The sequence below is a fragment of the Dermacentor variabilis genome, chromosome 7 (assembly GCF_050947875.1).
Source record: "Dermacentor variabilis isolate Ectoservices chromosome 7, ASM5094787v1, whole genome shotgun sequence".
Lineage (NCBI taxonomy): Eukaryota > Metazoa > Arthropoda > Arachnida > Ixodida > Ixodidae > Dermacentor > Dermacentor variabilis.
Window position 1 is genome coordinate 62,515,137 of NC_134574.1, and position 14,592 is coordinate 62,529,728.

The 14,592-nt window shown below is 47.5% G+C and overlaps 1 protein-coding gene across 6 annotated transcripts in view; it reads right to left on the bottom strand.

Annotated features, from left to right (window-relative positions):
• LOC142589085 (uncharacterized) overlaps positions 1-14,592 on the bottom strand; it is a 111,263-nt gene that overhangs the window by 44,504 nt on the left and 52,167 nt on the right. For 5 of the 6 annotated variants that reach the window (XM_075700868.1, XM_075700869.1, XM_075700867.1 and 2 more), the window contains one exon: positions 13,086-13,223. The exons of the other annotated variant lie outside the window; for it this stretch is intronic. In XM_075700868.1, the coding sequence (XP_075556983.1) occupies positions 13,086-13,223 (138 nt within the window). The remainder of the gene's footprint in view (positions 1-13,085; positions 13,224-14,592) is intronic. 6 annotated transcript variants of the gene reach the window in all.

Below are 14,592 nucleotides of genomic sequence, written 5' to 3' on the forward strand. Positions count from 1 at the left end.
AATAAGGAATTGCTAACAGCGAGAGGCCCAGAGCAACAGTTAACCCTGGGCACTTGGTTTAGGTAATTTTTGCGGCAGTAAAATAAAGTACAGTATAATAGTATGATGTTACAGTAATAAGTACAGTAAATAACAGTACGATGTAAAGCAGTCACTTGAGTTGAAGATCGGTACCATGATCCATTAGGAATAATTGCTGAAGCACGTATATAAAAACGTGTGATAGGAGGAAATGCAATGGTGTACCGACTTCATATTTCTTTTAACAGAACGTCGTCAATTACCCAGGCTGCGGGTAAGCGCTCATCCTTTCCTATCTTTCTTTGTCCCTGTTTGTTAAGCGCAAAGTTTAACGAACAATCAATTCGAACTAGGCCGGCTCGCAGTCAGGATGCCCGCCGATGTCACGCCGCAGTCATCGCACTTGTTTTGACAGTTTATAACTTCCTATAAAAAGGCATGGCTACTATGACAGATATGAAGGAGATTTGGATGGACAAGTGTAATGAGGTGGCACCTCTTTCATTTCGGAAAGAACAGGGGGTGGCTTGCTAAAACTGCGCGCAACGTTAACCATGTATTTAAGGAAATGTAACAAAAATGTGTAATAATAATGTCACCTATTATTTGCTGCCGCAATTACACACACGACTTACGTCGGTTTCGTTGTCTAGAAGATCGCAGTCTTTACTCGGTCATGCAGGGTTGGCGCACACAGGTGGGCTATTATTGCTCTATGAATAACGCAATCGCAGCTCAATATAACATCTCACTCACTGTTGAGAGAGACGTAACTAGGTAGTAGGTTGTCTAATCAAGCGGCGGTGGTCGCGTTTGAGAGAACTCACTCGACCATAGTAGGTCTAATATAGCACACTATAAACTCTGCTGAATAAAAGTTACAAGGTTTACATGTTTGCTAGTCGTTACAGAAGTTGGATGGTTGCTAGACTATCGCGCCCTCGTATTTGAGACGTAGGGCCTAGAAATCACGTGAAGCAACTTGGGGAGCAAGACAGCGGGAAGCCAATCCACCTTCACCGCGTTCATCAAGGCGAACGCACAAGTAATAGGGAGCGAGTTCAATTGCAAGAGTAGACCGTAACACCCACCACAAGCTGCATTATAAGTTAAGCACGGGAGAATTCTAATGCGTGCATAGTGTTACTTGCACATTCATTCACGCCGTTTCATACCCTCACGTCGTTCATACCCTCAGCAGCATAGCCCACTGAGCATCTATGATTATTGACGCATGGATTGTTTGTCTTTCCTGGGTGGCCACTTTTCATCGTCTAACAAATGTTATCGCCCAGTGCGGGACACACCGGCATGTATTTCAAGTTTCCCTAGCAACGTCTACTGCTCGACCGTGAAATTCGCATCGCGAGAGGAATAGCTCGACTGCACGGAGGATGAGCGGAAGTGATGCTGACATACTTCAGCTAGACCTTCAAAACATCAATAAGGCCATGACGATCTTGTACAACGAGGAGATTGTGGAAACGAGCAATACGTTCGCCCTCTCGGATGAGGCCGTATCCACCTCGACGACCACAGTTCCCTACCCAGACTTTGGTGCAAATCCAAGCTGCCCCATGAGTACGCAGCAAGAGCCCAGGGGCTTCTCCAACGATATGAAAACTGCTTTTCGACGTCGTCGAGGATTCAAAAAACACCAGTTTGAAAGCATCGCATAATAACCGAACAGTGCGGTCGACCACTCCGCCAGCGCCATTACCGAGTGTCGACGCGGAAACGACAAGTTATAAGGCAACAAATTGATTAAATGCTGCACCATTCATACGTAAAAAGCCCGTGGGCATCTCCTGTAATCTTGGTGAATAAAACGGATGAAACCCCACATTTCTGCGTCGATTATCGATGACTGAACGAGAACACAAAGGACTTATAACCCTTCCCAATGATAGATGACGCATTGGATTGACTCTGCGACGTCAAACAGTTCTCGTCGATGGATCTCAAGGCAGGTTACTAGCACATAAAAGTCGACTAAAGGGATCGTGAAAGGTCCACCATCATTAGGCCGTATGGCCTCTGTGAGCTCAAAGTCACGCCATTCTGACTGTGCTAGGTGTCTGCAACGTTCAGAGCATGACGGACGCGATGTTAGCACGGTTGAAGCGGCAGACTTGTCTCGTCTATTTGGATGACAGCGTCATCTTTACCTAAAATTTCGACGATCACCTTAGTCGCCTTGGGACAGTATTACAGGCCAGCAAGTCCTGAGGGCTGACCCTGAAGGCGGAAAAGTGCCGCTTCGCTTATAACGAACTTCTGTTTTTGGGCCACATCATCAGCGAACCTAGAGTCCGCGCTGATCCGCAGAAGACAACTGTCATCACTCGCTTCCCATAGCCCACCGACAAAGAGGGAGTGCGCAGGTTCGGTGGCTGTGTGCCCACTACAGTGCTTCGTCAAGAACTTTTCGCGCATCGCCGCGCCAATAATTTCTCTTACAAAATGAGACATGGATTCCAAGTGGCAAGAGCCGCAAGCTAAAGCCTCCCAAAAGCTTAAAGGGCGAGTGCAGTCACCACCAATGCTCGCCCATATCGACGAAGGCGCCGACACCGAAGGCCACACCAACGCAAGTAGGGTAGGGCTCGGTGCCGTCGCAGTCCTAATGAAAGATGGATTTGAAAGAGACATTGCTTAAGCGAGTTATTATTCTGCTAGCTATTATTCTATTCTAGTTATTATTCCATTCTAATTATTCTACGGCGGAAAAGGAATACCCTCCTATCATTTCGGAAACCACGAAATTCCATGATTGTATGCGACCGCCATGCCTTGCGTTGGCTGGCAAATTCTCGGAGTCTGAGACTCCACAGATGTGACATAACCGCCGTATTGAAATGCGAACGGAAGCACTCTGATACTCACTGCCTACCACACACCCCCACTGACCCGCTGTCGCATTGCTACCAGGGTGACGACGTAATCCTAGGAACGATAAACATGGAAGACTACACTGAAGAGCCATGAGCACACCAGGAGCTAAAATGCGTCGTCGACTATTTGGAAGGCAACACCGATATTGTCCCCAGTACATTTAGGCGAGTATTCTCTTCATTTGCACTGCAAAACGACGTCATTGTAAAGAAGCACTTCTCACCATTCCGTGCCAACTATCTTCTTGTGCCCTCAGCACTGCGTGCAGAAGTACTGCACGCCCTACATTACGACTCGAGCGCTGGGGAACTCGGATTCTCCTGTACTCTATTGATGATGCAGGAGAGGTATTACTGACCGCTCTTGACCGCCGATGATGCGCGTTACGTCAAGACATGCCGGGACTCTCAGCGACATAAGACACCGCCGACGAAGCCAGCGTGATTACTACAGCCGATTGAGCCTCCTTGCCGACCATTTGAGCAGATTGTGATGGATGTGTTGGCACGCTTTTCAATATCAACACACTATAAATAGCAACACACGAACGAACGAAAATCTTTATGACCTACAGCACAGCGTTGATGGCCACTCGAAGGGTTAAAACAGCTAACGGTTGGAACGCCTGGGCGTTACCCCACCTCAAAATGATCCCTCATGTGCTGTCAGATCTATTTTAAGTGAACGACAAATCTTTCAATTAATAGCCGATACAGCGGCTTCTGCATCGGCAAGCACGGTTGCTTGGAGACACTCGGTACAGATATGAATCACATTTATAGCGCCGGGAGCGACGAAAGGCGCAAGATGAGAACAGTTCGCTGATGACGTAGTTCTTGCTTCCGGGTTACGGTGATTAGCTTTCGAATACCTAGCCCTCGGTCAACGTTTCACAGGTGAAGCCAACGACGTCCTGTTCGAGGGAAGCTATGACTCCGCAAGGTCAGGCTGTCCCGACATGCGGCTCCTCAGGCGAATGCAGTGACCAACAAACGGGCACGGCGTATTGGTTAGCAATGGCGGTTCGTGGACAGGGATGCCGTATGCGAAGCAATTTAGCGGGTTGTCTAGTGTTCGCCATAAACTGAAGCATTGTGGGGCTGGTTATGCGAATGTAGGTACAGGTGCTTGCAGAAGGGAAAGGTGATAAGCAAAATTATTATCGGGGCGGAATGGACAAAACTTCAGCGTCGGTCATTGGTGCATTGACAGAATGTGGCGGAATAACGGTGGCATCGGCCAAGAGACAAAGACGATGACAGGAACGGTGACACGTGAGCTAATAGAAGTACTTTGACGACTTGCTGCTGGATGGCCTGTGAGATTTCTGTTGCTAGCTACTCCGAAGTTATGGGCTTGCAAAGTCCTTTATCTGCACATTATTACGCTAGAAAGTGAATGGGGAAATGGCACCGCAGAAGCTCCACTGCTAAGGGTACCACACTGGCAATGTGAAGACATGGCTTCGTATTCCACCTGTGGCCAGTTGTTTTACAGCCAATTACAGCAAAGCTGATAATGACTAGGGTTTCGGGCTCTCCTGTTCGTCATGTGCTACAACTGCGAGCCAATCCCGTAGATAGCGCAATACCGGGCCGAACTGCGGCGTAGTTGAAAAAAGCTTCAAGCGCTCTACTAACTTGCAACAATAAATGTAATATTTTGGGTCCAATTAGAGTCTGCACCTATATTAAGCTAATAAGAACAGATACTTCGCTTTGACCCACGTCGGCCATGTCTACGTTCGGACCGCCTTCTTTATGTCGGCGTTCGCAGTGCTTGCGTATTTGCTTCCCTTTCCTTCAGCTCTGCCAGGGTGGTGGTCCCGTCGAAATATCATGTGTGTCAGTTTCATCCACCTTCTCGGGGTGGTGTTCCTGTTGTGCATGCAAATGTATAGAAATCACGCTAAATCAGTTGGTACCTTTGTTCAAGATTTTGCATCACCTCTGTGCCGTGTGATAAACAGTTTCACTGGTCATCCACCGTCAGAAAGTGGGATGGCTCCATGCATTACTTTTCATCCACTTTCACTTTCATTTATTTAGCATGTCTTTGTTTAAATGAAGAGCTGCAGAGAATTTCCCCTTTTCTGTCTTTATTGCCATCGTATGTTGGCTACATATGATGTGACTAACTTTCCACACACACACAGACATATTATATATATATTGTCGAGGTGGACACAAGTGGACACAAGAGGCCCATTCCGATCCGGTCAAATGGTGTTTGCGGTACTTGAACGGGTTGTAGCAAGCAAGCTGGTTTCGTTGGAGGTGCCGCGCCGCTAACAATCTAGGCAGGTCCGAAAGTAATGTTTCATGGCAACAGGAGTCCTGGCCAATATAATTTTTGTGCACTTTGTTCAGCGTATGCGTGTGTCCAAGATGCCCAGAAGTGATCTTCTTGTGACATGCCTCCCATACATCGAAATTAAGATAAGGAGGAATGACGAGCAAATAGCTGAATCCGCTCGAAGGGAACTCCGTTTCGTATAGAACTTTGTTCCTTAAACAAAACGATGAGTTTGTCCGTCCAAGAAATTAATCCGGCCTATTGCCTCAGCGTTTTCGCGTTGTTGTACAACGTATTTGACAAGACCGACGAATGCTGTCTCCTCTTCATCGGAATAAGCCATCGATACTATGGGCGACCGAGACAGGCAGTCAGCGTCGGTATGGCGTTTCCCCAACTTGTACATGAGCGTCATATCAAACTCTTGCACTCTAAGTTTCCAACGTGTTAATGGCCCGGAAGGATCTTTAAGATTTGTGAGCCAGCAGTGCGAAAGATGGTCGCTGGTAAGTTTGAAGGGGCGACCAGACAAATATGGGTGAAATTTGGTAACCGCCTATACGACGGTGATGCACTCCTCTGATGTAGCGTAGTCTGCTTCTGTGCGTGAGAGTGTTCTGATTGCACAAGTGATCACTCTTTCTGTGTCCACCTGGCACTGCACAACTACGGTCCGAGACCAACATCGCTGGCATCAGTGTGAAGCATTGTAGGAGCTGTCTCATCGAAGTGGAAAAGCACAGGAGGCGTTTGTAAACGGTTCCACAAATCGATAAAGGCAGCATCCTGTTCGTCGCCCCATACGCAATCAATGTCATCCCTCTTGAAGTGAGTTAGTGGTGACGCAATGCGAGCAAAATCTGCCATAAAGCACCGATAATATGCGCAGAGGCCTAGAAAGCGCCTGACAGCCTTTTTATCTGTGAGTACAGGGAACTGCGTGACAGCAGCAGTATTGTGAGAATCGGGGTGGACACCCGCGCGACTGACGACATGTCCAAGCTACTCTAGGCCCTCAAAGCAAAATAGACATTTCTTCGGCTTTAGGGTGAGGCCGGTGGACTGTATTGACTGCAGAACAAGTTTAAGCCGGTCAAGCTGCTCTTGAAACGTTGCGGAAAACACTATGCCATCGTCGAGGTAGATCGCTTTCGACTTCAGCCTCGAAAGCGCGGCGTCCATGAGCCGTTGGGAAGTGGCAGGCGCAGAGCACAACACGAAGGGCAAAACTTCGTACAGTCCATGTGGCGTCACAAAGTGGCTTTCCCATGGTCTCTCCGGTCCACCTCGATTTGCTAATACCCACTTTTGAAGTCCACTGACTAAAAGTAATGAGAGTGGCGGACACAATCGAGAAAGTCATGTATACGTGGGAGTGGGTAGACACATTTGTTTGTAAACTAATTTAGCTTGCGGTAGTTGACAAAAAAGCACTGGCTACCGTTCTTTCTCTCGACTAAAGCTACAGGCGATGCCCAGGGTTCATTGACGGTTTAATTACGTGGTTTCGAGCATTCTAGTTACTTGCTCCTGTATCGCTTCACGCTCCTTCAGAGCCACACGATAAGGGTTCTGGTGAATTGGTCTGGCCGTTTCTTCCGTGATTATTCGGTGCTTGGTTAAGGGCGTGCGACTGACCGCTGGTGTCGACGCAAAGCAGTCCTAGAACTCGGCTAGTAATGCGAGGAGTTCTTGTCCTTCTTGAGGTAAGGTAGTGCTGACGTCAAGAACAGGAGCATCATCTTGTGCACATGTTCCTTCAAGCATTGAAAAGCAGCCCTGGACATCTGCAACACCATCGAAATAGGCCAAAGCTGTGCCCTTGCAAGGTTCCGAGGCTCCGTGCTGAAATTTGCCAGCGAAAAATCTGTGCGCCCATTAACGATGTTGACAATACCTCATGCGACTGAAATACCTTGAGTAAATGAAAGCGGGGTTGTATGCAAGTCCTTCCCTATCGAACGGCACGTCGCATGCCACAGAAACAAGGGTGCCCGACGGAGGCGGAATGACATCGTCGTCATCACTGAGGCGTGATGAGTTGCGTTGTGGTTCTAAGCAATCAACTCGATCAGGGTTATGATAAAGTGTTACCAAACGGCCTGGGATGTTGATAACCGCACCATACTTCCTCAGAAAGTTTACTCCGATAATCAAATCTTTACAGCACGCGCCGAGAATGAAGAAAGCGGCGACGAAAGATTCACCTCCTATGTTGACACTCGCCGCACATCGTCCGGCAGGCATGAGTAACTGCCCTCCTGCAATCCTTATATGGGGCCCTGTCCACGGCGTCTTTACTTTCTTCAGACTAGCTGCCAGGTCTTGACTTTATCTGGAGAAGTCTGCACCCGTGTCGACCAAAGCTACCACTTCTTGCCTGTCAACAAAAACAATAGGGTATTCGCTTACAAATTTGTCGCTGTTACGGCTCGTCGGCTGCATAGCGCCCTGCGGTGGAAGCAAAGGGACTTTTTATCGTCGAGACGGCTTGCAAGCTTTCCCCCAGAGGTTGCCGACTTTAGTTTCTCCGGCGTGAGCTAGGTGACTTCCTGTCCCCTGAGGCCATTGAAAGTAGAGCATATTAGTGCAGAGGATTGTGTAGGGGACGGAGATCGCGACCGATAGCCGATGTCGGCCTGGTGATTCGGAAGCGACTCCTGGTCATCGGCTCGGCGACCCTCAAAATGAGAGCGGGTGGCTGCAAGCTCTGGAAAATGAGCTTGGGGGCGTAGCGAGTGGTCGTCCTTGGGACGGCGACATGCAAACCGTGGGCGGAGAGAGCGAAACGGTACGTCGTGATGCCAGCAATGGCGGCGAATATGGCCGGCACCACCGCAGTTGAAACAGAGTGGGCGCTGATCAGCAGTCCCCCATACATATGTTTTCCGAAACTGTGGGTGTCTGGGAGGTTCTTCCTGGGATGACCAAGGTGTGGCAGTCTACGGCGGGCCTTACGGTGGTTTCGACGTGAACGTCGGACCACGGCGGCTTAGTTCATGGAATGCGGTGCAGGACTAAGATTTCGGGAAGACAACGCTTGCCTGATTCCGCCACGTATGACTTCAGCGACAGACGCCATTGGCCGTTCTACTGTTGGAGTCGCGAGCTTTTGGATCCACTCACGAACAATATCCCTATTTAGATCTCGCCGAGAGCTCTGAGTGTCACGAGTTACGGCGGCGGTGTTGACCTCGGTGCTGCTAGACAAGCGATCGTACTGCCTGCATCGTTGATAAAAAGCTCGTGCAATAGCAGTAGCCTACTCAATAAAATCAGTCACGGTACTTCGTGGATTGCGCACAAGTCCGGTGAGCAACTAATCTTTCAAGCAGTGCACGAAGTAGGGCACCTTTTTATCATCCGTAGTGTTTTGGTCGGCTCTACGACATAGATGGGCCATGACCTCAGCGAACACTGGGACGGTGTCGTTGGACTTTTGAACCCTAAACTCAATTACCTGCTAGGTACGGTCCTGTCGGTCAACACTTGCAAAGGTACCAAGTAGCTGGTGGCGGAAGTCCCTTCAGGTCGATATAGTGCCTTCTCGATTTTCATACCACGTAAGAGCACTATCGTAAAGAGCTAAGTAGACATTAGAGAGCTTCTGTTTTGAACTCCAGTCATTGATCCTGGTGGCGTGCCCAAACTGGTGAAGCCAGACTTCGACGTCATAAAAGGCGACGCCATGAAAGCGATCCGGAATCCGCGTTTCGAGAAGGGTTACCTTTGGCGGTCTGGAAGAACGGCCGTTTTCGGGAACCTGTGGCGGTCTGTCATCCGCTATGGGAGGCGATGGTTAACATCTGGACGAAAGTTCCTGCGAGGGTGAGTTCCGGAGCAAGGCCTTGCAACCAACGACTGGAATGATGCAGAGGTGTTGCAAGACTGCGGAAAAGCCTATTGCAAAACCGCCAGAACAAAGACATCTTCTTGGTCGCAACATTTGGAGTACGTTAAAGCACTATCCTCCTCGTGGTCTACATGGCTACATACAGCACGCGTCAATATATATATATATATATATATATATATATATATATATATATATATATATATATATATATATATATATATATATATATATATATATAATATATAAAGAGAGAGAGAGAGAGTTAATGGGCGAGGTGGAGGGGAAGCGAGGAGCCCGAATATTGGTAGTCACTCGTTTGTAGCCAAAATGCAGTGACCCCCAAGGACAACATTAGCTCCCTTTCATTAAATTGAAATATAAAAATGGTAAACGCAAAATGAAGGGGGATAGAAAACAACATGCTGCAGGTGGGCTCTGAGCCCCTGCTTTCGAAACATGCGTACTTTCTTCTTAGCAAAGGAGCTACCACGGCGCTGCTTTCTGCCTAACTTTGGAATTCATTTATGTGTACTATATCTATCGTTGGTAGCATGGAATAGTGGCGTGTTTTTGCTGGCAATTGATCTTATGCCCTTTCGTAGCTCTGCTCTCCGTTTGTGGTTGCGATACTGGCGTCTGGTTTCTATGTATCGTAGTTCAATTTGCGGAAAGAAAATTCTTAGATGCGGCATGCCATTGAATCCAGATCTGTCTCTATTCCTCTTATGTTTGTGCCTCTTCCGTAACGATCGGCATCACATAGCCGAGTCATATGATTTTGTGCACAATAAGTCCCTGTGGGAAACTATTTTTGGGTTTCTTAGGAATTACGAAATAGGTAACACACTCTTCAATTCTTGATGACATCACTGTAATATCTTTTTACTTTTCGCTTTTGGGCGACGTTACAGAGTACATGTTACCTAGCAATGTCACAGAAAGCGGTACTAGTGGTAAAGCAAAAAAAAAGACCAACCCTTCCTTGCCAGAAATTGCGGGTGAGCGAAGGCTGTCCTGTGTGCACCTGACCTTTGTCACGGTGAAGTAACACACAGGTAACGGTGGCGGATTACTTCGGCCTTCCACTTCCTCAGCTCGACATGTTCTCGTTGTTGTCGGATTGCGTGGGCGCGGGTGGCGCTAAAGGTGCATAGTCCGATGTTATTGGCGGGCAGGCGAGCGCAGCTCGATGGCGGGTGCGTCGGAGTGCGTTGGCAGCGTCCAGTTACGTTGGCTGTGCCAGTGCGTGGAATCATCATTCGAACTATAGACGCTGTTGTTCTTGCCAACGTGATGCTACGTCCCACTAGATTTAGCCCTTAACAGCTGGATCGGCGTGCCCACGGTGAGCACTTTCATGGGCGAGTTCTCGCTGCCGCTCATCGAAGGCTGCCCGTTCCTATGGGGAACGCACAATGCGTGGCCATCGCATCCATTTTAGGAGACAAGAAATTAAAATTTATTATCGTGTTTTACGTGCCAAAACCATGATATAATTACGATGCATGCCATAGTGGGGGACTCCGAAAGCTTGGACCACCGGGAGTTCTCCAAGGCCCACCTAAATGTAAGTACATCGGTGCTTTCGCATTATGCCACTATCGAAATGCGGCCGCCGCGGCCTGGGTTCGTTCCCGCGACCTCGTGCTCAGCAGCCCAACGCTATAGCTACTTAGCGAAAATGGCGGCTAGTTTTCCGACACTGAACCGAACGGAAACGAAGCCGGCGCAGCGTGCACGAAACGTTTTCCTGCACGTTCCGTCCCCGCCGAAAGCAAAATGGTTATGACTGACTGCGCGCGTGGCGTGAGCGCGCGCCTATGCTTCTTTAATCCTTGCTAATGACTCACGTTCCGGCGCCGGCAGGGTCCTAAACTCATCAAACGGCTATTTCTCGTAGCTGCTCTGCTCTGGGAGCAACTGGGTCTTTTTGCACGACTACATCGCCACCGAAACATGGGAGCCAATGGAAGCTTCGCTCGCAATACTATGGCACAACTCATGTCACGATGAGTAGCACTTGAGCAACGTAGCTACACACCGTATTTCCCAAGTTACGTTTACCTAACATCTGTAGTAGTCATTCTGAGATTTCCGTCGCTTCCGCTTCATGCGACATACTCCGGTATTGTCCCACTTCCCTACTACACTAGCTTGCAAGGTCGACAATAATGATTGCGGCATGACGGCGACTTTATGACGTCGACGCAGTGAGGAAAATGGAAAATCGGAGGAATGACTGCAATGAAAAGCAAATGCAGTCGACGACAGCACGACGCTACTGAGATGACGATTCTCAATGGTGACAATGGCATAACGAGTGCAGCTCGACGACATGAGATTAACAGGATGACAACGAGTGTATGAGAACGATGGCACAACGACGACGGCATGTGGGCGATGCCAAGGAAACGGATGTAAAATAGCAACTGTATGACGACGACGACGTATTGATGGCAATGATAATAAAACAGTGGCGTAATCACGATTCAACGACGTCATCCGTATTAGGATAAAATGACGAAAAAGGAATGTCATTGAATTTACGAAGGCAGCATAGCGGCAAAAGAATGACCATGTGGACAATGGTAAAACGACAGCACGACACCGACAGCATGGCCACACTAGTACGATGGTGGCATGATGAAATTCGGATGTCGAAGTTAGAATGCTGGCGATAGAAAGACCACGACGGCATCAGAACACCGACGTTGGTGGAAATGCGCCACGCTAATGAAACAAAGATGACGATGGCATTACGAAGATATGAGGACAATGGGATAACGATAGGACTATCACGACAATAGCATGACGACGACTCTATCACGAAGGCTGCGTGACGACGATAGCATAATCACGACGATATGACTAGGAAATTACGACAATGGATGCATGATAGCCAATTTCTGGCGATGACGAAATGACTACGATGGGATGTCAACAGTGGCTGAGCCAACGTGAAATAATCGCAATTGAATAATGAAAAGTATGTACGATAGACTGCTGAACAAATATTGATGTCGATGGAACGAAGAAGGCAGTATGGCCATGACGGCTTGACGACGGAGGCATGACGACAATGAAATGGCGTTAGTGTTTTGATTAGCAAGGGGCAGCGTCGCGGCGAAGGCAGGACGACGATGGCGTGACAATGACGGTATGACAGATACCGGATGACAAAGTTAGAATGGGTTGCGCACCACGGCCGTCATTCAGAAGTGCCCCCCCCCCAAAGGAAAAAGCGAATTGCGCATACCAAAATTGTTCCGGACTTGCACATGCATTGTATTTCGTGACTTTTACATTGTTTACTGCGAGGGTGTTGCGCGTCAAGCTATCATACCATACCCGTGCTCTAACATAGGCCTGAAGTGGTACTGACATACTCCTGGTGCTCTTGCTTGACTCTTTGAGAGGCCTCGAAGCACGCTGTTCCAGGTCGTTCATAAATGCCTTCATGACGCTGGCTTTCACAGAATGTTAAATATTACCAGTTTGCCCTAGTGCGCGCTTCGATGTTTCTGTTATTTTATGGAGGGTACATTTCTGTTGCTATCGCACGAAAGGAATATTCGAAATGTGAAAGCACAACAATTGTGTTCAATGCCATTCAATTTACGAAAGTAGGTTGCACGTTGAGCCGCCTACAAAATTTTTCATCATGTTATAAATGAGTTCAGTATAATAATCTAAGTGTCTTTTTTATACAGACCAAGCACTGGATTTCTTTACGGCAAAATCAGTATTACCTACTGTAGGCGTTCCGCACAAGAAATGACTCTTTCAGTATAACGATTATTCCCATCAAATTAAGTAAACATAAGATGAACAACACTTCCAACTCTCAGAGATACATTCCAGAAAGATTTTACATGGAACGCGGTTTTGATAGACAAACGAAACATGCTTTTTTATATATCAATGTTTCCGTGAAATAGACTGAGGTCAAAACCACATACTGAGGATAATTCCAAACATTTATAGCACGCTTTAAACCGCAATAAAATTTGCACTTTACCTTAATGCGGCTTGCGCAAGAGACCTACTACATTCGGAGAAACTTAAAGGAACATTTAGCAGTCCTTTTCCCATAAGATGTCCAGCGTTGGCCGAGCATCTTGCAGCAGCGCCGACGCCGTCCATGTCAACGCCCATCCTGTGAACAGTAATGAATGAAAACAAATAAGGAGAATCGCCGAAGGTAACCCTTTTGCCGATGCTTTTCTTTATGTCTAGAAAAAATGCGAAACACAATTTCCCAATTGTGATGCAGACGCCTTGTCGCAATTGCGTTCGATGTGCCTGACACCCGAACTTGGCGGCACCATTGGTTATAATTACACGTGAACGATGACAATACTGCAGTTGCCCGAACTCCATGAAGATTTCTAAACGCATTGAACTTTTCGCTTCCTCAGTTAATCCCGGTATAGACAACATTTAGCATCACATAAGTATTACACTGAGGCGTGAGCTGCACTCCAAAGTACAGGCTTGCCAGATAATGTGGTGTGGATTCACCTAAACTTGAACTAATAATTTCATTGGACGACCACTTGCTAATTTACACAACAGGTTACACATGAGCCCGTATTAGTAAGTTGAGGATCTTAAAGTGTACGCATTTTTTTCTCTCGCTCTCGTGTTAATGACAGAATATTACGTCATATTTGGTACTTATACGGATTAGAACATTAGGAGTGCCTTACAGAGTCGATGCCATATGTGCTTACATATGGAGGAGAGACTTGGAGACTGACAAGATAACCTGAGAACAAGTTAAGGACCACGCAAAGAGCGATAGAATGAAGATGGCTAGGTATAACGTTAAGGGACAGAAAGAGAGTAGTTTGGATCATAGAGCGAAAGGGTATACACGATATTCTAATTGACATCAAGAGAACAAATGGAGCCTGGCAGCTCATGTAATGCGCCGGTTAGATAACCGCTGGACCATTATGGTTACAGAATGGGTACCAAGAGAAGGGAAACGCAGTCGAGGACGGCAGAAGGCTAAGTGGAGCGATGAAATTAGGAAATTTGCGGTCGGTAGTTGGAATCGGTTGGCGCTGGACAAGAGTGGAGATTGAAAGGACAGGCCTTCGTCCTGCAGTGGACATAAAACAGGCTGATAATGATCATAATAATCGTGACAGAGTCGATGTGCTGCAGTAATGAAGCTTAATTTCGTCTTCTATGGATGTCGGAAGCACTAATGACAAGTATTCAGTAGCAGCAGTGAGAACGCATGGAATCTATGCGATCATCTCGACTGTGGGAGCGCGTGTAGAGTAATTGCTGTTGTGAACACCACAACAGCTCCCACTGTCCCCTATTTCCGAAGGCGTGGAAAGCTCTTTCGCAACGTGTCGTGCACATCCTCCACTTGGTGTTGCTACTAGTATCATTTCATGCCATGGTTTATACCCACTATGGGAATTTCGTGATGAATTGGGTTCGCAATACAAATTAATGAGGAATAAAATTTCTGGAATGAAAATTAGTGCTGATAGTCGCTTTGCATT